The sequence below is a fragment of the Protomyctophum bolini genome, assembly GCF_963924005.1.
Source record: "Protomyctophum bolini genome assembly, chromosome: 22".
Classification (NCBI taxonomy): Eukaryota; Metazoa; Chordata; class Actinopteri; order Myctophiformes; family Myctophidae; genus Protomyctophum; species Protomyctophum bolini.
This window is the reverse complement of record NC_137883.1, coordinates 29,322,609-29,346,502: the sequence shown is the minus strand read 5'-3', so window position 1 is coordinate 29,346,502 and position 23,894 is coordinate 29,322,609. Positions and strand designations below refer to the sequence as shown.

Below are 23,894 nucleotides of genomic sequence, written 5' to 3'. Positions count from 1 at the left end.
TAACCCCTGGGGTCAAACAACCTTAGGTTTTGTTTTTGGCTAGGGTTAGCCAGCCTTCATCCAATCAGGATATAGCGTGTCTACGTCCACATCTTGTTACCGGGGCGGACCAGGGGGTTTTCCAAATCACTGAATGCTCCTTTAAGTAGTCGGACTGTTAAAATACGAAAGGTTCCCAACCCTAATTGTCTTTGTTTTATATGGGGAGGGAGGAGGGACACTTAAACACTGGATGCTAATTAAAGAAAGGAAGCAAGTTTGAAGTTGGATGCTAATTAAAGAAAGGAAGCGAGTTTGAAGTTGTATAGGTATAAAATGGGTCAATGAGGTGCTAAGATTCAACATTTATTTTTTAATTGTCACAATGTAGTTGTTCAAATTCTAGAGCTGGAGAAGACCCATTGACATGCAACATTTAGTGTCATCTGACATTTTGGAACTGGAAAACGGAAGAATCCCAACAGAATTTTCCTCTCAACTTCAACCTTTCCATCAAGTCAGGAGCGATTTTAACATTAGCACCGATTTGAATGTGAGAGCTACTACAGTAATGGCCTTGACTGATAACTGGATTGTAAATACAACAAATACTGCAATATTTCTTTAACAATAGCAATGCTATAATTTATTTTATTTATTTGTTTGCATTTTTGTACATTGGCATGTTAGCATTTTAGCTGCTGTTAATGATGTGGTTTTGCAATAAAGCAACCTGTAAAAAAAGATCATGCTAAAGAGGTTCAATTCACTCATTGATCTTCCTTGTGGATAACGATTCCTCTAGCGATTAGGTCTGGGATTTCGACTGCCAGCCAGGGGCCAAGTCCGAGGGCCACCAGTTGGGCCAGTCCAAATTTGGGCACATTCCGGGCCCAGAGCGGTTTGAAGTGGTCCGTCAGGCAGATCTTGCCCCCTCTGTACATTTTGGCTGTTTTTCCGTCTAGTTCTGGGATGGCGATTTCGGGGGCCGTCGTGGGGTAGGTGACCGGTATCTCAAACTCCATGTCGAACTCATACCTGCGTAAAGCAAGGCAAGTTATTGATATTATAGCACATTTCAGATGCAAAGCAATTTGTGTTACCCAAAACAAACAATATTTGTGAAATAGTTCTATAGCCTATTTAGATGGCAATCATTGCTGTAAAGTGTTTGTTTAGAACAGCTCTTTAGTAAACAGAAAATAACAGTGATAAAAAATAATATGTACCAGTATAGACCATTGTTACCAGATAACTATATACCGGTAATATACTATGCCACCAACCATGTGACATACATACTCAATGGTGTAAAGTACTGAGTAATGTACTCAAGCAAGCAAGCTTATTTTTTTACTTCAGTATCTACAATTTTCAATACTTTTCACTCCACTACAATTATTTACTTTGTAGATTTTCACTTTGTAGTTTGTAGCCCACATATTTTGGCCATTTGAAAATAGGAGACAATGCGTCACATTGTGAGGTTGTAGAACGGGCGGCCATTTGAAAATTAGACATTTTTAACTTGTGTGGGCCATTCTGCACACTGCTGAGTACGCGTGGTACTTTTAAGTGTATTTTGATGCCAAACGATACTACACTTTTATTCAAGTACATTTTTAATACTGGACTTGTATTCGTAACAAGCCATTTCTACAACAGGGTATTGATACTTTGACTTTAAGTAAAGCATGCGATGCGAGTACGTCTTCTTCCATCTCCGACACGTACTTGAGAAGGTCGTGGATGTACCAGCACTTTCCGAACCAGCGCGTCCCTTCCTTGTTGGACTCCAGCCGGAACCAGTCGTTGTCGGCCACCTTGTTGTTCTCAACGTACTTGATGAGGGACATGTACTCCTCCTTCAGCCTCTGCACCCACAGCTCTGCAAACGTGCACTGTCAGTGTTTCAGTAAGACAACATATTTCCACACGTAACTAACAACACGATTGTGTACTGTACATTAATAATAATTTATATTGTGACTAGTCAACCTCGAAATTGGCTATTTGGTTCGTTTAAAAGTCTGATGATGATTAAAGTTTCTTTTATTAGGAAAAAGACCCCTTGAGATGTACCATCTCGTTTTCGAGGGGCTCCCAACACAGTTACATGTCACAACTTTTTTGTACATGTAAACAGTAAAACAAAACAAATTACATACACCTAACATGGACAGGACAAAACATTAAACATTTAAACCTTGAAAACCTTACAACCTCATTACGGCTTTGAATCCCATAATATAATGTAGCACAATATGAAGATTCTATGTCCTATACAGTGAGTGCAAAAAAATTAATAGATAAAATAAAATATAATTAAATAATGATAAGGTAATACAAAATAAAATAAAATAATTAAATAAAGGAATAAACATGGTGATATAATGGCATATTTACCGAAAGCAAGAACATAAGACTTTGAAGTAGGAAGACAATGCACTTTTGAAAACTGGGAATGATGAGATGGATCTAATGTTATTTGGTAAAGTATTCCAGTCTGACGGGGCTTTAAAGGAAAAGGCATATTTACCAAATTCAATACTGACCAAAGGAACATTAAAATAAACCTGAGTGGAGTGTCTGGTACGTTGTGTTGAAGGGATAGAAGTTAAATAACGTTTGAGGTAAATAGGATAATTGAAATAGATACATTTAAAAACCAGTTGAAGCCAGTGCATGTGTCTTCTTATATGTAAAGGTGTCCATTGAAGTCTTTCATACATTATGCAATGGTGTGTGAGAAAAGGACAGCCAAGGACAAATCGACAGAGTCTATTGTATGCAGTGTTAAGCGGCACAAGATCTGATTTTGAGGCATTTTGGTAAACCACATGATGATGTAATGCGTGTTCCAATCTCTCTCTCTCTCTCTCTCTCACACACACACACACACACACACACACACACACACACACACACACACACACAGCTGCCAACCCTCATGCAGTGTAAAGCACACCCTTATGTGTGAAATAGACCAAGTCTACAGTACTGTAATAATTATACCTTTATCTCTGGGACCAGAGTTGGTCTTCAGCAGAGGAATCTCAGACACCACTTTCCGCGTGGCCTCGTCGGCTGACATCCTTGGTTGTGTCTAATTTGAATAGTATATTATATAACTAGTATATTAAGCAAAGGAAAATAAGAATGTGAGCGTTCACTTAAGTGTCTGTACAGTTTATCTAGTCCTGACGTGTGTTGCAGAAAGATTAACCCGGAAGCGCAACCCGGAAGCAGTAGTGACTCTGTTTTTGTTTTTTCTTCCATTATCCATAGTCACTACTGGTTCCGGCCATAGATATATATATCTATGGTTCCGACCCCGACCCGAGGTTCCGACATCACATGCTACATTTTGTATTTAGCATTGATTTTAGCTGGTACATATCAGTCTGCTTTTCCAATTTCGGCCTAAATCCGTCTCCTCCAGCCTAAATCAGATCACACTGGAATGTCGGAGAAAGCCCCCCATCTTGTGACAAAGCGGAGGTACTACACACACGTTTCGTTTGTACTGTAATATTTCCCGAATTTAGTAATGCATTTCACGTGCTGCTTGAGTGGATACTAAGCCTTTAGGGCACATCAAACAGTCTCACACACAATTATGCCACATTACTGCCATTAGTATGTCTGGAAAATACTATTTTAGACAGTATTATGGAATTTGGGGTTGGCAGAGGACAGGGTAGACAATGAGGCGCGCTAAGTGACATCAGAGGCTCGAGGTGCATCCTGGGTGCAGTGTTGCCAGGTCTTCTTATTATAAGTGACTTTAAGTTTGGGCTTGTATTTGTGGAAAATTGCTTGCAGGTTTTTGGCCTTATGTCTAAAGCAGCTGTGGTTTTCATTTTCAACCGGTGACGGTGACCATTTTCATACCAAGGCCCATTATTTATTTGGATTTTATGCCACGGACCACCATTTGATGAGATCTAGCCTCTTACACCCACCAAAACAAAGAATATTACAAAGCACAAGAGTTCTTAAAAAGTTCTATACCTTGAGTCAATTTCACTGTGGATTCTGTGGAAGGAGGTATTAGGTGGCAAACTTAAAAGCGGGTCCAAGGCAGCTTTGTCCAGTTGAAGTAGAACAAATCCTTTATTTCATTCAATATTAAAAGCAAGGGTCATCAGGGTCAACTTCTTCCTTCATTTTTTTCTCAAATAATATTACTTGTCGTTGATGTTGAATATGATTTTGTCCACAATTCCATGCTGTATTGATGTGGTGCCATAGGAGAGATAACAGGCAAACATTGACACATTGATCAAATTGTGTAGACTTCTTTTTTTTTTAAAACAATAATTTAACTCTTGTGAGTGTAAAATGAAACCAAATTTGACCCTTTAATTTAACACTCAAGAGTTCAAGATCTAAAACTCTCCATAATTTAGATGGGGACCACCTGGAACCCCCCCAAGGACCACTGGTTGAAAACCATGTGTGTTTTTCTAAAGTAGGTTAGTTGCTTATTTGGGGTTTGATTGTTTCTAATGTTAAACTAGCACCTTTTGTATAAACTCGTAATACTTTAAGGCCGTTAATTAAAACAAGGCTCCAGACTTACCAAAACAAACTGGTCAGGCTACTACTTGGCCTCACTCCCTGAACCCACCTCACCCCTGCCCACTTTGACAGGCTGGAATGGCTTAGAGTTGATGACAGAGTGCTTCATCTTGCAATGGGTCTGGTCCACAAGATTCAATACACCACCAAGATACCCTGGATGTACCTGTCCAAATACTTCCTTAATGTCAACAAAGTCCACACCCACAACACCAGAGGGAGCTCAACAAACCATGTGCAACTCAGATTTGGCACAAACAAGGGAATGCGAATCCCTTGACTCCTTCAAAACCGCTCTCTACGGATGGCTGCAATTCGAAACTACTGGCCCCCGTAAAATCTGAATCCCACCCACACTTTTCCCCCTCACTGTATATTTTCCCTGTAAAGTTTTATTTTCCCTTTTTCCCTCCTTTATGATGATGATTTCCTGTTTGTTTTGCTATATAGAAGTGTATATTTGTATGTCTCTAAATGTTATGATGAATTGAACAAGGTGGATCCTCTTGTAAACAAGTGTAGTGCTTTATTTGGTCGTCCACTCATAGTTAACAGTTTTTTGTATTGAGTTGTGCTTGAAATGTACTGTAATTCTGCAAACTGTTAATAAATATCATCAATCAATCCACTGTCAAAAAATAAGTATTCAATCAATCACAATCTCATGGGCTTGTTTTCCTAGACCTGGTTGCTTATTTCTTGCACAATCTGGCAAGTGGCAACACTGATCCTGGGGTGGGGGGGTAAACTGCAGCAAGAAAAGAAAGGGGAGTGAAGAGAAGAAGACGGAACTCCCATCGAGGACCAGGACAAAGAAGAACACATATCTGATCAATTATTTAAACCATAATATTATCAACAAATCTAACAAATCAACAGAGGAGGTGAAGTCGGAAAAACACGACAAGAGTAAGAAGAAAGGAGGCAGGATAGCAGGAGGAGAGAGGAGAGAACGACAGAACATGGCGGTGGACAGGCGAGACGAGAAAGGTAATGCTAAGTTATGCTAACGGAGGCTAGCATTGTCGTCTTAATGCTGGATCTACGACGATCGACCAATGATGATCTAATCACCGAGCTTAATGCTGCTAAAATTACTGTCTGTAGACTAGTAGGCATACCCGCTTCTGCTTCTAATAACATGATGCAACCCGGAATTTGTTTTATTTGGTATATTGTTTTATCTGTATCGTATCTGTAATCTTATGTTTAGTAGAGCATCTTCTTAACACAATGTAACTCAACTGGCACATCTGATTCTACTGTGATTGGAGGTGATCTCTCTGTAGTCTGTACTCGTCTCTTCCATTGAAAGGTGGTTTCGGGTAGGACAGTGGTTCTCAACCTGTGGGTCGGGACCCTCAGTGGGCTCCATACATTATTATTTTTGTGGGGGGGGACGGGGGACGACGACGACTTCTAAGAACTTCTTAGATCTTTAATGCCTCTAAACTGCATCCGTAATCAACAAACTATACTGTAAAACTAAAAAGTGGTCAAACATTGGCCAAATTGTCTAATAATATAAGGAGGTAGCTTCAATGTGCAACACCAGCCATTGACAGACCATACATCCAGCGAGAAATAGCCTCTATCTGAATCTGAAACAATGTTAAACTCGCCAACATTACAGCTGTCCGAAAAGCTTGTCCCCTTCTATCTGCAAAGTGTTTGTTTAATACAAATCACACCTGTGTGAAGTGAGTGTCAATGGCATTTAATGTTTGTTAGGACAAAATTTGTGTTTACACGCACACTAAAAGCTGGACCCTGTAGACATGTTATGAGCTAGTTTCTGTCAAGAAATTCTGTGGAGGACAGGTGATTCTTTTTTTATTAAGTGTTGGAGTGTGGAAGCGCTCGTTTTCATTGATTGAGATCAGAAACTGCTGATCTGCTCAATGTGCGGAGTCAGGAGGAAATGCGAATCCTGAAAACAAAAATGAAAACTAGCTGTTGCAGGTGTAAAGAATACGGATTCCGCAATGTCATGGCATATTTAGCCCTAAAATGTATAAGTCGTTTACAATGCATGCTGCCAGAAACTAGTAGCCAGGGACTAATTTTCTCCTGCCCCGCTGTGAGCTCTTTCGCCGGGCAAGACTGCTGGGGGACACACTGTGCCTGTACGTTGTGTACTGTGCAGTGTGCACACACACACATGCTCACATGTGCTTTCGGCAGAGAAATGTCTGTTTCGAGAAGAGAACCACATAAACGCAGAAGTGAGTTGGTCTACGCAGCGGCAGAGTCTGGCCTGTTGGTGCGTTCACACTGGCAGACGCAACGGCGCAAAGACACCTTGTGAGTTGATTTGGAGCAGCTACATGCATCATTGCAACGTCATGTCGCTGGCTTCAGCCCAACACACACCGGGTGCGCAAAAAAATAGAACTGTGGCGTATCGGAGCATCAGGCGAGGCGTGAACGTGCGTCGGACGCCGCCGGTGTGGGATAGGAAAATAACGGAGGCGGCTCTTTTGACGCGCGGCGTTTCGCAGACGATGTGTGTAGGGTTCCATTGACAATGAATGGTAGACTGCATCTTTTACATTTGCCCGTGTGAACGCACCATGTCTCTCTAGTACTCATCAGCAATGAAAGAGTGGGACAGGGAAACCACGCCCCTAATACAAATCTATATGAAACAAACATAAATATTAATTAGATATGCCTACGTCACGTCGCAGAAATCTCAAGAGTAGCGCCAAATATTTATTTTCTGACCAGAAACCTGGAAATACACAGGTGGCTACAGAATAATATATGGCTACAGAATATAAACGCTTCTAGAGAGAGATGAGATGTGACAGCCCGAGGTAGTAATGGAAGATTTCACCTCCCATTTTTTGGGGGGTAAATACTAAATAGAAGGCGGGGGCTTTTCAGAGTAAATTCTGCCCATCTGCTTGGTACTCTAGCACCTTTTTTATTCTGAAATTTTCCACGGCAAAGTAAAGGCCTATTCATAGTCTGGATTTTCGGTGGTGAGGTGACCACCGCTCCGGTGGTGAGCTGACCACCGGAGCTGAAATAACGTTGAGCGGTGGTGAGTAAAAACAGAGAGAAGGGCTGGAGCAGTGGTTTGCTCTTCACCGCGGCTCGTGACGTCATGTTGTAGTTCGGTGGTCACCTAACCACTGAAAATCCAGACTATGTATGAGCCTTTAGTGTTAAGCAGTGATGTCATGTGACAGCCACAGTGGGCGCCCCTCACTTCACACAAGTGATTTATTTTTCTACTTTTAAAACATAATCACCTGGCTGGGTCTCCGAGGCTAACGGGTCTGTAACTTTGAGAGTGCACAACAGGTCTATTTGTATCTTTTATGGTGGTCTTTGAAATGAAAAAGTTTGAGAACCACTGATGTAGGAATAAATAAAATAATTTTGGGGGGGGGTGTGTGTGTGTGTGTGTGTGTGCATATATATATATATATATATATATATTAGGGCTGTCAGAACGAATTTCATAATATGAAAGAAATTCGAATATTAAAAAATATATATATATTCGAAAGCTAAAATTGCCATTCGAATGGAGCTTTTATAATTTATTAATTCTATTTAATATTTTTATTTTGTTTTATGTTATTTTATCCGCTCACTAAATGTATTGAGTAACGCATCTACCGCTGTGAAATCTCCCCGGCCGCTTCCACTGCATGTGAAAAGGTGCACGCCGGTCACGTCGCAGAAGAGGTCATTGATTGGCTAAAGTAGGGCCAGATTTCAGGGTAAGCCAATCAGAGACAGTCTACAGGGTGGGCGGGCTTACTGGCTGTAGCCCATTTATTCACAGACACACAAACCCTTGTAACACATACATAGATACTAGTATACTACGCAGACAGAAATCGCCGGTAGAACGAAAATCATAATACAGTTTCACGACGCAACTTTATTGCACATCTGTGCTTGCCTTTCATCCACGCTTCTATAGCCTTTTAAATCTCATTTCCCATCCACGGGCACAAGCAAAGTGATATCAGCATCTTCCACCCGATCTGTGTGGTGTTGTTTCTGACGAGGGCAGCAACTAGTTAGCATGGGAGCTAACATTAGTCCATATCGTTAGAAGCCAAGGAGTCCTCCTTAATAACACACTCGATGCTGCGTTTACACGGGCAGACACAGACGAATGCTAATATCATTTGGAGCAGGCCGAGCAGCTACTGTACACGTCTGTTTGCATCAACATGTTGCTGGCTTCACAATGAATGATAGATTTTATCGTTGCCTCTGCCCGTGTTTAATGGTCAGGATTTCACTGTCCACAGAAGGCAGACCTGTCAAAACTATGCACTTCCCAAAACTCACAAGACATGCCAGCCACGTGTATTATTATAGGCTAAATATGAGCAAAAATAAACAATGTAAATATTCGAATATATTCGAAAATTACAAATAATTAAGCAATGAAATTCGAATTGGATTATAGAGGTGAACTGACAGCCCTAATATATATATATATATATATATGAGGAAAGGTCCCATGGTATTAAATATACTGCTGTACTTTTTGCTTTCAGAGGGGGAGCTGAATGTCCTCGAAGACATTCTGACAGAAGCTCCTGACCAAGATGACGAACTGTACAACCCAGAGAGTGAACACAATGTCACTGACAAGAAAGGTACAAAACAAAAATACTTATTACTAAATAATAAAATGTATAGTTATAAAGTTATATGAATACAGTCTTTCATTTCATTTAAAATACTAATTGAATATTAAATTATTTAATCTTTCTCTCCCTCCCTCCCATCTATTTCTTTCTTCCTTGTAGTTTTAAAGAGGAAGTCAGACGGCCAACATTCTGACGGTCAGGAGCACAAGAGGGCCCGTCAATCCTCAGGCCACACCCCCCGGTCACAGGCAGCCAATAAGAGGGCTCCGCTCCAGAAGAAGGGCTATTACTATGAAGAGCGCAAGGGTCACGGGGGCAGGAGGAGGGGAGAGGAGCATCGGATTAAACCTCTCCTCCTCCCCTCTGACATAAAGACAGAGGTGAAGACCATAAACTAACTAGTATTAACTATCTTCTCCTGGTAATACTACTGGTACAGAGATGGTGCAAACAGCAAATGGTAATCTTTTTTTGTGTACCAGCTCAATGGCCTTGGAGTTAGAGAGTCCACCCTGAGATTGGGAGGTCAGGGTTCAATCCCCGGCCGGGTCATACCGGCATAAAAAAGAGACTATAAAATAAGAAAAAATGGGTCCCTCCCTGTATGGCACTTAGTAGCATCAAGGGTTGGATTGGGGGTTAGTCCCTGCAACACACTAGCGTCATGTCCCGGGGGTGTACTTTTACATCAAGCTGCCTCGCATTACAGGAACAGGAGATATAAATAAATGCGAGAACATTTTTAAATGAATACTAGTATTGATGATAATTATTAAAATTGCTTTTATGATCTTTTCCCCAGAAGGTTCGCCGGCCGAGTGCTGACGAGCGCCGCCCGAGTCCCGCCATCAAGCAAGAGGACAACCAGTCGGACGAGGCTGCAGAGGACGAGGACGGGGCAGGCGCCGCCTCGGAGGAGGGCGAGTCGGAAGGCTCGGCCCGCTCCACCGACGGCGAGGAGGAGGACGAGGAGGAGGAGGATGAGGGAGAGGAGGAGGAGGAGGAGGAAGGCGAGGAGGAGGAGTACGAGATCGAGGAGGAGGAGGAGGAGGGCCGAGTAGCGGGGGGCTACGACACGAGGAGCGAGGCCAGCGACTCGCGCTCTCGCTCTGGTAGCTTCTCCGACGGGGACTCTGTGAGGACTGATCAGTCCGACTCTGACGGCTCAGGTACTACCGGTAGTGATAGATTATTTTCTTTGGGCATTTGAAAATGGCAGATCATTCTGAGGCTATTTTCAAAATATACTTTTTTATACTTTTTGAACTTTGACATTCTGTACACATTCTGCACAATGAGTACTTTTACTTTTGGTACTATATTTTGATATCAATAGTTTTGTACTTTTACTCAAGTAAATTTTGAATTCCAGACTGTAACAGAGTACAAGGTCACGGTCAAGGTAAACTTTATTGTCCACAAGGGGAAATTTGTCTTGGGCTTTCACCCCAGCTACAGCCACACATAAAACATCAATGACAACAAAAATACATTACAGAGGAAGACACAACATTACACAATTGCACACATGATGTGGATAATCAGGCCTCACGTAGTTACCGCTGTTTCAGAGCCTCGTTCAGCATCTTAGTTGATGCTGATACAAACTATTTTTAAAATCTAATGTACTTCCACTTTGGTTCTTTGTATCTTCTCCCAGAGGGCAGAAGTACAAACTCGCCATGTAAAACATGGGTAACATCACTGACAATTTTTTGAGCCTGTTTTAATGTAGCCTGCTCATAAATAGACTGAAGAGAGGGGAGTTGTCTTACCCCTATGATCTTCCCTGCAGTCTGCACCAATCTGAACAATTTGGACCTCAGTTGCACTGAGAGGTTACCGAACCAAACTGTGATGCCAAACCTGACCAGGCTTTCCAAGACTGCTCGATAGAACACTAACATAAATCTTTGGTCAACACCATGAACCCTGAGACGTCGGAAGTGCAGTCTTTGCTGTAGTTTACTACAGAAACTGTCAACATGTGTATTCCAAGTCATTGAGTTGTCAATACAGATCCCCAAGTATTTATATGAGGTGACCTGTGAGATGGTCGAGTCATGGATGACCACAGGCCTGTGGTCACCAATACTCTTGGGGTCAAACACCATCTCCTGTGTCTTCTTAACATTAAGAGTTAGGTGGTTGTCATCACACCACTTAACAAAGTTCTGTACCTCTGAAAAGTAGTCAGCTACGTGTCCACTTTTACTTAAGTAAATGTGAGCAGTTTTTCCACCACTGGTAGTGTTGGTACTTGATTTAGTTCCACAACTACTTGAACCAGGCAGCACGACTAAAGTTTGTTCTTTTTGTAACTTCCAGGCTCCGAGAAGAAGCGGGAGAAGCTGTCATCGTCTGTGCGTGCCGTGCGTGCTGTGCGCAAGGGCCTGGAGAGTAAGTGTTCTAAAGTCACAGTTCACATGCACACTACACACTACACACTTGTGTTTGTTTACAAGTGTGTACTTGCTCCTCTCCTCTTTGCAGACCAGAGTCAGACCAGCAAACTGAAGTACATCCTAAGAGAAGCTCGATTCTTCCTCATCAAGAGCAACAACCATGAAAATGTATCGCTAGCCAAAGCAAAGGTTGGTGGCACTACTAGCAGAGTTGTACCGACACCAGTACCGGAAAAGCTGCCGATACGGCTTAGAATCTGTATCGGCGAGTATGCCTTCAAAAAACATTTTTCACATGATTTAGTCTTTATTTAGACTGTTTATATACTCTTACTGTACTATTTTACACTATACATTTACTAAATTGTAGCTGCACATTAATAATTATTAATGGCATTTTGATGTGGTTCTCAAACCTTTAAATTTCAAGGACCCCCATACCTCTTACCTACAGACCTGTAAGGGTGCATTTAGAACCCCCTCGAGGAACTCGGATGGTACCTGGACCCCACTTTAAGAACCACTGTCCTAGATTTAAATTATACACTGTATCGGTTCGTTACTCTGCATCGACCCATATGCAATTCATGGGTATCAGAATCCGTATCGAGAGAGAGATAATTGTATCGGTACATCTCTAACTAACTACTAGTTATCTCTGAGATAAATGGGACATTTCCTTTCCCTTATATTCCTTTGATATATGGTTCTCAAAGTGGGGCCTGGGACCCCCCAGTTTTATTAGACCTCTGCTGTCAGGCAGAAACTCCAAAATGTAAAATTTTCAGGAAATAGAAAGGGAATAGTTTACTGGAAATTAAGAATTATATACTGCCTCTTCAAAGTTGGTTTTGTAATTTGTGACTTTATATATTAAGTATTTGCATGAGAGGGGGCGAGGTGGTGGGGTTAGCTGCTTTCTCAGACAGTTTGATGGTCCAATGGAGTTAGGTGGTTTAGTCAGCACTTTTAATACATTTCATTGGTTCAATTATTTTTATAACCAACGACCTCTTTTCTCCTTCCCATCACAGGGCGTGTGGTCGACCCTCCCAATGAACGAGAACAAGCTGAACGCTGCATTTCGTTCGGCAAGGAGCGTCGTCCTTGTATTCTCCGTGCGGGAGAGCGGCAAGTTTCAAGGTACTATTTTTATATATGTACTTAGAGTGTGTGTGTGTGTGTTATTTATATACATACATACACACACGCACAGTTTAGATTTATTTTAAAAAATCAAATCACAACAGAGGTTACCTAATGGCACTTTTCATATTGAGCAGGCCACCAAGTACTAAATTGTTGATTATTGCTGTTTTCTTACATTAATTGTAACGTTGTTTTCCAGGTATGGCCCGTCTGTCATCGGAGTCACGCCACGGTGGATCTCCCATCCACTGGGTCCTGCCAGCCGGCATGAACGCCAAGATGCTCGGCGGAGTCTTCCGCATCAACTGGATATGCAGGTCAGTGGTTACTGGTTAGCTGTTGGTGTTTTCTAGTGTTTTCCAGCTTTTAGCCCTAAACACACACACACACACACACACACACTACTATTATTATATTGATATTGTGTACAGCATGAGTGGGGCTCCCTGCTTCATCACTCTCAGCTAAGCTTGTGCCACCATGCATTTCAGACGGGAGCTTCCATTCACTAAGACAGCTCATCTGTTCAACCCCTGGAACGAGAACAAACCAGTTAAGATTGGACGAGACGGACAGGTAATATCCTCCCTTCACTCCTTCCTCCTTACCGTCAGTGTTGTCAACTTTTGCGAGAGAAATTAGCAACCAGGCCTATGAAAACAAGCATACATGAAGCGACTAGGCTATGGCTAATGGTGGCCGACAAATACAATACTGGTACATTCATCTGAGTCCTTCACATGAAACTGTTTGAGAACCACTGGTTTTTACAACATTACACTGCAAGCCCAAAAGACATGTCATTTTATGCATGGTTGTATAAAATAAAAAAATAGCACATTTACATGCTCACAACGTGTCGTGTTGTGTGAGCTCGTAGATCGGCTATTTTCAGCATGAGATGCAACCAAGTGTAAAATCGGCCATTACGACACCATCAAGGCTTGCCAAAATACATTTTAGTTGAATAAATCAACTAGTTTTATTTCAGATTGCTAAAATATGTCGATCTATATATTTTATTCAAAAGACTAAAATTAAATCAACATTTTGCTGTCAAAATCAACACGACACTGGTCGTTTTCCCCGCCTAGGAGATCGAAGGAGAAGTCGGCTTCCAGCTGTGCACCCTCTTCCCCACCGACGACAGCGTGGACCTTCACCAGCTCATGCACCGCATCCATCGCCACAAGCACCACCAGCAGCGCCACCATCCGGCCGCCAACCCTGCCGTCGCCTCCGCCATCGCTCCGGGGGACGCCCCGCCCCCCCATAACCACCATCACCATCGCGGAGGGCGCCCACCTCCTCACCGCGGCACCGGTCCCGCCCCCCACGGTGACCCGGGAAGGTTAGCAGCGATCCTAAGATCCTATTGGACACCTAGGACCCTCCCTCTGTTTTCGAGGGGTTGCTGGCGGATAACCCCCAACCCCCCTCCAACCGCTGTTTTCGATCGGAGCCGCAGGACAACTTGGACTCCCCCCTTTAGCGTTCTGGGATTCCGAGTTGCCTCGGACACCCAGTGTTTCCAGGTTTTGAAAAGGCCCAGGTTTGAATGTGGTTCGAAGTCCATCCAGACCTAAGTAGGTTTGATCGAGGATATCGATGGTTCAGGTCTAACGCTTGGCTTCTGTTGAGTTACAAGTTATTGTGGACTCCTAAAAGTAGCAGCTGAAATGCTGAGTTCATTGGTTTAAACCCCCCAATTCAAGCCATGCTTCTGCATTTCTAAGGTAATCCAAACCCACTGAACTTAGCTACGGTTTGGTTTAGAGTCCATGCTAGACCTCTAAACAGTGACTTGAAGGACATGTGTCAGGCGGAGACGATAGTGGTTCAAATTGTTTTGTGTCTAAGCTTACCGAGTCAACTCGGGGGGGACCAGAGTCAATGGAGAAAAAAAAAAAACTACTTTTCGTTGACCGGCAACTATTTTTTCAGGTAAGTTTGGTGACGTTCAAACGACTGAGCGAATCCTAGAAAAAGAATATCAAACCAGTTGCTAAAGCTAGCTCCCTGTCGTGTTCTTGAGCTACCGGGAAGGGGAGGCTAGGCTAACCAAAGTTAGGCTAGGCCTCCGAGCGCTGCTCAGCGTCACTACCCCTAAAGAAAACGGTTAACTTCTTTTAGGTGGCAGGAAAGTTGTTTTCCGCACACAAGGTTAAGAGTTGTGTCCTGTACCTGCTAGGAGGTTAGCTAGAATACCTTTCCATTGCACCACTTTTCTTTCTCCCTCTTCTCCCCTTTTCTCTCATCTGTTACCTTTTATTCTTTCGCTCTTCCTCCTTTCCTTACCTCTTTATTCTCCTCTCCTATACTCCCCTCTCTCGTGCTCTTATCCCCCCTTCTTTACTTCCTTCCCTACCCTTACTTCCTCTCCTCTCCTATACGCTCCTCTCTCGTGCTCTTATCCCCCCTTCTTTACTCCCTTCCCTACCCTTACTTCCTCTCCTCTCCTATACGCTCCTCTCTCGTGCTCTTATCCCCCCTTCTTTACTCCCTTCCCTACCCTTACTTCCTCTTCTCTCCTATACTCTCCTCTCTCGTGCTCTTATCCTCTTCTTTACTCCCTTCCCTACCCTTACTTCCTCTTCTCTCCTATACGCTCCTCTCTTGTGCTCTTATCCCCCCTTCTTTACTCCCTTCCCTACCCTTACTTCCTCTTCTCTCCTATACTCCCCTCTCTCGTGCTCTTATCCTCTTCTTTACTCCCTTTCCTACCCTTACTTCCTCTCCTCTCCTATACTCCCCTCTCTTGTGCTCTTATCCCCCCTTCTTTACTTCCTTCCCTACCCTTACTTCCTCTTCTCTTCCTCTTTCATAACCGTTCTTTGCCTGAGTTCTTTATCTTTCCAGGAGTTTCCCACGGAGGCGTTCGGTCGCTAGCTGATTGGACGGTGGTTGTGAGGACGTTGACCGACTGATTATCCCATTTTCCCCAAATAAGAAAATTATTGAATAAATTAGAGACAGAAGGAGAGATGGTGGGAGAGGGAGGGGTCTTTCAGCTCTAAGCCCCTCCTAATTCCTCCTCCAAGCTCCTCCCCTCCTTTCAGTTCCACTGGCAAGTGAACGGGCCCTCCGGTTGGCCTGGTTTTGGACTACAGACTTTGGTTTATCAGGGACCCTTGAGAGAACGAAAGGAAGGAAGGGGCGTGGCTTGCAAAAATGAACTTGTGTTCGCGGGGCGGAGAGATGTTTTGAGGTGGGCTGCGTTTTGGGCCTAGTGAGCCAATCAGAATGTGGGATTTGAGGACTCATTGAAAATCCCAGATCTGCGATACCGCTTCCCGGTCCCACGAACTGAGAAATAAGGGTTGAACTGTTGGCGGGAGAGTTGCCTTATGGGAGATGAGGAATTTCGCAGGGTTTAACGTGCTTTAGGTGTGTAAGTGCTTAAGTTGCCAGTTAAAGTCTTTGATGACGTGTTGAACCCAACCCATCCACCCACCCTGTTTGAACAGTTGCATTGTGGGAAGTTAAAATATTGGGAGGGGTGTGTAAATCTCAAAAAACACGACAAAAGGAATGTCATAAGGTTTTTTTGCATACAAACTGAAAAGAGAATACGTAAAGGACTGAGGGATAAAAAAAAGAGTTTGTGCAGGATTCATAAAAAAAAAAAAGACTGAGGGGTACGAAACAAGGGGGGAAATGAAAGGAAAAAGGTTGACCTGTCATGTTCAAGGGTCAAGGGTCGCTCCACTTTGGACTGGAGAGGGGGGCTGTTTCCCGTCTCACAAACTGAGGGATTTCTCTCTCTCTCTCTCTCTCTCTCTCTCTCTCCAAAAAGAAGGGATGGAGGGGGGGAAGAGAGGGAGTCCTCCCCCCACCCCAAACACCCACCCACTGTCTAGCGATGAGCAAGGAACTGTGGGTAGCTTTTATCCACTTCCTGTTTTTCCATGAACTGAGAAATGCCCCCCCTCCCCTTTCTGTGTGAAAAGAAAGGGAAGGAAGGGGGAGAGAGAGAGAGAGGGAGAGCTCTACTGCCACAAATGGACTGATGTGCCCCAGCCCCCCTGTCTGGTTTTTGCCATTTATTCCTCTTCTGTTTTATCATTTTCCTTTTTTTTAATTTGATGGACAGTTGGCATCTCTGCTGTTGGCCCCTCCCCCTTTTCCTAAGCTCCCCTCAAAAAGCCACAGCAGTTGTAAAACCGGGTTGACAGACGGAAAAAGGGGGAGAGATTTGCTTAAAATGGACTTAAGGTGGTGATGATGTCACATTATGAACTGTTTCCTGTTTTTCTTAACGCAAAAAGTTGCAACAGGAAATGCGGTATGTTGTCACTTTTCAAAAGATTGTGTGTGTGAGAGTGTGTGTGTGAGTGAGTGAGTGCTGGGAAGTAGTTTTTTGAGGAGTGTGTGTGTGTGTGTGTGCACTGAAAAATGAGAACCTTTACAGAAAGTAAGGTTTTTGGATTTGATTTACTGCTTGTTTTGAAACAACAAGCAGATTGTTTTTAAAAGACAAGCAAGATAGAAATATTAGATTTTTTAAATTTTGGGTAAATACTCATTTGTCATTCTCTAGATTAGAATGTCTTATTTTGGAGAAGGGGAAAGATTAAAACTAAAATAGAATTAGGTTGGTGGGGGCAAAGATTTTAGATTAAACGTATACAGCTCCATCTCAATGAATTAGAATATTGTGTAAAAGTTCATTTTCTTCCGTAATATAATTCAAAAAGGGAAACTTTCATATATTAATTTATTGTGCATAAAGTGAAGTATTCAAAACCTTTTTTTAAATCTTGATGATTATGGCGTACAGCTCATGCAAATCAAAAAATCCTATCTCAAAATATTTGAATATTTTACGATACCACTAAAACATTTATTTTAAGTGAAATGTCTGCCATCTGAAAAGTATAATGTATGCACTTAATACTTTGTCTGGGCTACATTTGAACAAATTATTTCATCAATGGGGCGTGACATGGAGGTGATCTGCCTGTGGCACTGTTGAGGTGTTCTGGAAGCCCAGGTTTGCTTTGATAACGGCCGTAAATGTATTTGTATTCAGTCTCATGTCTCACAACTTCCTCTTGACAATACAACCTAGATTCTCTGTGGTTCATGTCAGGCCAGTTGGCTGGTCAGTTAAGCACAGTAATACCATGGTCGGTACACCAGTTACTAGTAGTTTTGGCTCTGTTGGCAGGTGCCAAGTGCTGCTGGAAAAGGAAGATCATCAGCATCAACGTAAAGCTGTCAACATAAAGCATAAATGTTTCACTTTTTTAATTGTATTGCGCAAGAAAATTTACTTTTACACAATATTCTAATTCATTGAGATAAAGCTGTAGATATACAATATGAAGCAGAAATATTTACATTTGTAGTTTTATTACCAAAACAAGGTTTAAAATGAAATGGTTTATTTGGGTGAGGAACAGGAAAAATCCTTGAGTGGGACGCACTCGGAAACAAAACTCCATAATTTATATATTTCCATATGTCTCATATTGACATGGATGGAAGAAACGTTTGTCATCCATGTCAATATGAGGCTTATGGAACAATAAAACTAATGGACTTTTATTTCTCAGTCCGAATGAGTTGAACACACCATATTGGAGTTGTAGTTATTTTGAGGAGGTGGTTGGCACAGCCAAAAGAACAGGACAGTTTCATTGGGTGTGTGGGAGGGGGGGGTGGGCATTCAGAAATGTCTTTGAAACCACTGTATTTTACCATTTACTTAAGGTTTGAAGGTATTTTAAATAACTTTGAACTTCAACTTTTTGAAGTGGTCCGAATGTAAATGGTGAAATTTTACTTTTAACGATAGATATTAATCATACAATTGCAGGTCAAATGGTTGTATTATGTGCATACCATGCTTGTAGCCTTGTACTAGGTGTTTGTTTTATTTTTTTGTCGGGAGTGTTGTTGTTTTTCTCCTTGTCTTACTTTCCCACCTGTTCACGTAGGCGTCGGCCAGAAGAGTACGACATTCATGGAAGGAAGCGGCCGCGTGTTGACTACACACCCGACTTCAACCCTAGACCAGGTACGGGAATACTACTTTGGACTAGGTCTATTGTAGCCTGGGCAAAATTCCTTTTCGTGTTCAGGCCTGATGACTTCAAAACAATGACTACAACATGACGTAACATCCACTCCCGACCGGATCACACAGCAATCTAGTAACACAGTACAGACCAGGCTTTCCTTCAAGGTGGAAAAGCCTGCTGACGTCAGAAGGTCTAGTGGTACGGCCACGGCCCCCAAAGGCATCATATTTGAACTGGGGACCCCCATCCTCACAAACACTTGGATTTGTGGGGATTTGGGCATTACATTTAGTTTGACTCTGTTCCACAGATAAATATTGTAGAAATAGCCGCTCTGCATGCTCGTAACACTTTGCAATGAGAGTCGTGAGCTTGTCCAGCTATTTTCTCAATTTGTGCCTCTTTCTTACATTATTGTTTGGCCATTGTTTCACCAGTTTTTATAGTATGGTTTGATTACTTTTGATGCCGTGATTATTATTATTATTTATTTAGCTATTTAAAAGATCTTAAATTGTAACTACTGTCATCTGGGGACCTCCCTGAGGGTCATTTTTTTTAATTGTTTTTACTTGGCACAGACTGGTTTAGTTAAACACTGTTTTATTCCTTTTTAATATACTTGCTGTTTAATGTATGTTTTAGTAGTTAATTTACTCAGGCCATTTTAATGTAAATTTTAACTTGACAGAAGTGGCTGACGGTGTTTTGAAAAACAAACGTTGAGCTGTGTCTAAAAAGTATTCCAGTTTGCTATGTCGCTAAATGAGCGTTATACTCTTGACTGGTTGCTATGCATATATGCCAGGGTAGATCAGAACCATTAACCACTCAACAGATCGCAGGTCTGGACTTGTGTATATATATATATTTATACTGAAATTGTGGACTGGTTTGCACACAGTTTCAAATCTCTCCCCCCCCCCCCCCCCCCCCCATCCAGGTTTCATCCCGGACCCACGCAACCCACCGGTAGACAGGTAAACACGCCTTCCACTTAGTATTTAACATTAACCTTAAGTTCACCACTAGCCTTTAACATTCAGCACAAAAGGTTAACCTCCAGTTATTGTTGGGAACTACTGTTGGGGTCTACTATTGGTAAAGGTCGTGAGTGACACGCAGCAAAGGTCGTCGGGATCAGCAGTCCAACCCGTAACACGCTGTCAGGCTAGGCGCCCACACTGCTACAATAGCCGCCCGGGCCAGATCTCTTCATCTTTTTAGGAAGAAAATGTCTTTTAGGAAGATCTCTTTATCTTTTAGGAAGAAAAGAAGAAAACATCTGTTGTCTTTTTAGGAAGAAAACATCTCTGTTTAGGAAGAAAACATCTGATCTATCTTTTAGGAAGAAAACATCTCTTATCTTTTTCTTTTCAGGAGATTCTCGGGTGTCCGACGTGACGTCTTCCTGAACGGCGTGAGTACCAACGTTCTAGCTTCAGAATCCGTTAAGACCTGTTTTTTTTTATGTTCAAAATGTACACGCTCGCAGCGTAATATAAAATCAAGAATTATGCACATACTTTCCCGGTTGAACGTTTTAAGTATGCATTTTTCTTTTGCATTTTACATCATGCCGTGTTAAGTGATATATATTGGTTTGTGTTGCTTTCAGTCGTACGACTACATGAGAGACTTCCATCACAACATGGGCCCACCTCCGCCTTGGCAAGGAATGGTAGGCCTACTCGCACTAAACACTGTACTCTCCCTAAAACCTCCACATTGGCAAGGAATGGTAGGCCTACTTGCACTAAACGCTGTACTCTCCCTAAAACCTCCACATTGGCAAGGAATGGTAGGCCTACTCGCACTAAACACTGTACTCTCTAAAACCTCCACATTGGCAAGGAATGGTAGGCCTACTTGCACTAAACGCTGTACTCTCCCTAAAACCTCCACATTGGCAAGGAATGGTAGGCCTACTCGCACTAAACACTACTCTCTCTAAAACCTCCACATTGGCAAGGAATGGCAGGCCTGCTCACAGTAAAGGTCCCTGCGCACAGAGCGTGTTTTTCGGATTCTTAGCTGCGTTTCTTCCAATTCTAAGCAAAGATTAGATGGCGCACCACGGTCCCGACGCTAGTCAGCCACATCCTCTAGAGTGTTTTGGCTACATCTAGCTGCTTCAGCCACATCCTCTAGAGTGTTTTGGCTACATCTAGCTGCTTCAGCCACATCCGGGATAACATCCGGTCCGTCGGTAAAAGTGCTCCGCTGCTATAAATCGTTGGGTGCCATTATTTAACGGATTAAATAACCCCGGACGTTCGGGGTGTTATTTACCAGCTGCATTGTTCATATCTTCCGGGAGTCCGCTATAACTGCCTCTGTCCTTTTCAGCGCAGTAGTTTAGGTAGGAACCAAAATTCTCTAAGGCAGAAGTATTGTGTTCTGAGTTGTTCATTTCTGCCTGGACATTTGCGGTGCGCACATACATCAGTCTAGCTTGCACATCGATGATAGACACAGCTTGCTATGCATAGCAGCAGGTAAAAATCTAAATGTCAAAATCAACACTGGCTCTCTCTCTCTCCATCTGTCCAGGCTCCTTATTCGGCGGTCGAGCCCCAAGCTCCACCCCCGCACCACCACCACCACCCCCACCACTCCTCCCAGTACTACCACCACCACCAGTCGGCCGTGGCCTCTTCCTCCTCCTCGGCCCCGCCCCCCCACCACCACCACCCCTATCCCCCCCAGGGTGCGGGGGGGCCCCTGGGAGCCCACCACCAGGCCTACCGGGAAAACAAGCGCTCCTCCGGCCCGAGGACCCTGTCCTCCAGCCTGGTGAGTGTGAGTGTTGTCTTTTTATTGATTTAATAGTTTATAAATGTACAGCAACAGAGGACAGTCAAACATAGTCCTTGCGGTCTTGTTTCCATGTAGGCCCTATACAATAAATTCATAGACATGACAAAATCAACATCAATGTGGTTAAATGTGCACAGTGGTTCAGTCGGTAGCGCTGTCGCCTCACAGCTTAAACCCGCTGTTGGTGCAGGGGGTATGTTCTCTCCTCTGCGTCATCAGTGCCCATACCCTGGGTGGGGTTGGCAAAAGGGCCTTTCTGTGTGGAGTTTGCATGTTCTTCCCGTGTCCCCCTAGGGTAGGTACCCTCACAAAAAAACATACAGTAAAACTGCCTCCCACTGGCCAGCCGGGGCGCCTGGTGGAGGGGAAAGGAACTGTTTGGAATAACGTGTTCCTTCCAAGCGCCAATTGGGGAAACTCCCCCCGGTCAGGTGCAAAGAAGCGGCTTGGACTCCTCATGCATAGAAGGAAGCATGAGGTTAGTCCGTTGCTCTCCCCAGGTTGACCGAGGGAGTGTAGAGCCCAGGATTACATTAGATAATTGACGTTGGGTGAAAAAATAGGTTGCAAAATCATGGGATAAAGAAAAAAGTGCTGTCAATATCAACGCTAGTTCTCTGCTTTTGCAGCACGACTACGACATGCGCGTGGACGACTTCCTGCGGCGCACGCAGGCGGTGGTGACGGACAGCCGCAGGTCCCGCCCCCGCGAGAGGGACCGCCCCCGCGAGAGGGAAGGCGGAGCCTCCTCCCGCGACGGCGGCGGGAGGCGCGACCGCGAGCGGGAGAGGGAGAGGAGGAGCGACCGCAGCGACAGAGAGCGAGAGAGGCCCAGGGAGCGAGGAGACAAGGAGAGAGGGAGGTACCGGAGGTAGGCGAGGAGAGTAGGGAAGGAAAATGGAAGACAGGCGAGCTTAGCCCATCAAGACCTGAGACCACATTCTACAAAATGTCTTCTAAACAGTTTTCTGAAAAACCTTATGTTTCTGTGTCAGTGGTTCTCAAACTACCCTATTGGCCTGAATATAAGACTATGTTTTTTTTCCAATGGAAATATCCTAAAAAAACGGGGTTGTATTATATATGATGTATGAAAAAGGGGGGTCGTCTTATAATCAGTGGTCATATATTCGGGGCAATGCGGTATTTCATGTCAAGGACCCCAAAAATGATATTTAATTGGCCGCCGACCCCCATCTGAAAAAATGTTGTGTGTCGTCGTCGTCCCCCTCCCACCCCCAGAAGCACGTTTTGCGCGCGTTTTCAACTGCTTTTTTTTTAATAGCTAAAAGGAGTCACAGATGTGTCCTCGGGTCTAAATGGGCTGGGGAAGGAGGCATCTTTCTCGTTCAGAACTGAACACACCTCAGAAGAATTCAGTTTTTCCAGGAAAAGCGGATTGGGCCGGAGTCAATTCTGTTGTTTCCCTATCCGTCGTTTCTGTGTTTTTCACGTTCTTTTCGCCACAACTTTTTTTTATTTTTTTTTATTTTTTTAAGCAAGCAAAGAAGGAAAATGTATGCAGTTCTTAATGTCTATATCCATACAAATAATGTCCATACTTTTAAAAATATTAATGGATCTGAGATCAAAAAGGACGAAGCAAGGTCTTTCGGTATGTTTGTGAATAGCATAGTTTCTGTTTGTGTGACTTTTTCTGGCGATATTTTTCAACGTATAATGAGCTTGGACAAACTTTCCCTCTTCTCGTTAATGGCCAGTGTCATTTCTGTAAAAATTACACCACAGGGTTTCTTCAGTCAACACTTTTAGTCGCATGTTTTCTTGTATTTGGTTCGTTCTTTTTTTGTTTACGATGGTTCTTAGCAAGTGGTTTAAAAACACAAATCAAGAGAAATGTAAAAAGTCAAGTTTTGTTTTGTCCATATGCTTGAATGTTGACATGAATAAAGTTTTTTTTGTATGGAAAAAATCATAGTCTGTTGTGGTTCATGGTTGGTTGCATTTTGTAGTTCTTTTTTTTGCGGCTTACGCCTTTTTATTGGTTTTTTGAAGGGTCGAACCCGCGGCACACTGCAACTGGATAACGGATAATAGTCGGGTGCCCAGACGGTTACACCACCGCCTGGGCCGCAAAAACTAATACGAGACTACACACAATTGTAGGGCTTATAGTGTTGGTACCAGTAGTAATTGTCTATTCACAATAATACCAGTAATAAAGTATTAGAAATAACATTTCTGAAACTACACAGACATCTTGCTCACACTGTCACACACACTATATCAATGATTCCTATAACATGCAGATGATGCTGTAATTGGAGCACTACTGCAAATAC

The 23,894-nt window shown here is 43.1% G+C and overlaps 2 protein-coding genes across 3 annotated transcripts; one reads left to right on the top strand and one right to left on the bottom strand.

Annotated features, from left to right (window-relative positions):
• Positions 1-45: 45 nt before the first annotated feature.
• Positions 46-3,199, bottom strand: ufc1 (ubiquitin-fold modifier conjugating enzyme 1). The gene is made up of 3 exons (XM_080756714.1): positions 2,995-3,199; positions 1,714-1,867; positions 46-1,017 (listed from the first exon to the last, which is right to left on the bottom strand). The coding sequence occupies exons 1-3, from the start codon at positions 3,071-3,073 to the stop codon at positions 750-752; spliced, it is 501 nt and encodes a 166-aa protein (XP_080612840.1). The 5' UTR covers positions 3,074-3,199; the 3' UTR covers positions 46-749.
• Positions 3,200-5,326: 2,127 nt separating this feature from the next.
• ythdc1 (YTH N6-methyladenosine RNA binding protein C1) lies at positions 5,327-23,518 on the top strand. 2 transcript variants are annotated; one of them, XM_080756415.1, is made up of 16 exons: positions 5,327-5,553; positions 9,096-9,197; positions 9,351-9,571; positions 9,994-10,360; positions 11,520-11,591; positions 11,685-11,785; positions 12,631-12,739; positions 12,945-13,062; positions 13,237-13,321; positions 13,840-14,096; positions 18,688-18,767; positions 19,715-19,751; positions 20,152-20,191; positions 20,390-20,452; positions 21,325-21,567; positions 22,221-23,518. In XM_080756415.1, exons 1-16 carry the CDS (start codon positions 5,526-5,528, stop codon positions 22,464-22,466), a joined length of 2,169 nt encoding a protein of 722 aa, XP_080612541.1. In that variant the 5' UTR covers positions 5,327-5,525; the 3' UTR covers positions 22,467-23,518. The 2 variants fall into 2 exon arrangements, with proteins under 2 accessions (XP_080612541.1, XP_080612540.1); XM_080756414.1 differs by having other exon boundaries at positions 21,325-21,573.
• The last annotated feature ends 376 nt before the right edge of the window (positions 23,519-23,894 follow it).

Bases quoted from the DNA above. Each gene is read 5' to 3' on its own strand.
- ythdc1 (XM_080756414.1), top strand. From the start codon at position 5,526: ATGGCGGTGGACAGGCGAGACGAGAAAG. The intron at 11,592-11,684 runs GTAAGTGTTCTA...TCCTCTTTGCAG, and splicing joins TGTGCGCAAGGGCCTGGAGA to ACCAGAGTCAGACCAGCAAA. The intron at 18,768-19,714 runs GTACGGGAATAC...CCCCCCATCCAG, and splicing joins CGACTTCAACCCTAGACCAG to GTTTCATCCCGGACCCACGC.
- ufc1 (XM_080756714.1), bottom strand. From the start codon at position 3,073: ATGTCAGCCGACGAGGCCACGCGGAAAGTGGTGTCTGAGATTCCTCTG. The intron at 1,868-2,994 runs GTATAATTATTA...GCACGTTTGCAG, and splicing joins CTCTGGTCCCAGAGATAAAG to AGCTGTGGGTGCAGAGGCTG. The intron at 1,018-1,713 runs GTACGTGTCGGA...TGCTTTACGCAG, and splicing joins TACATCCACGACCTTCTCAA to GTATGAGTTCGACATGGAGT.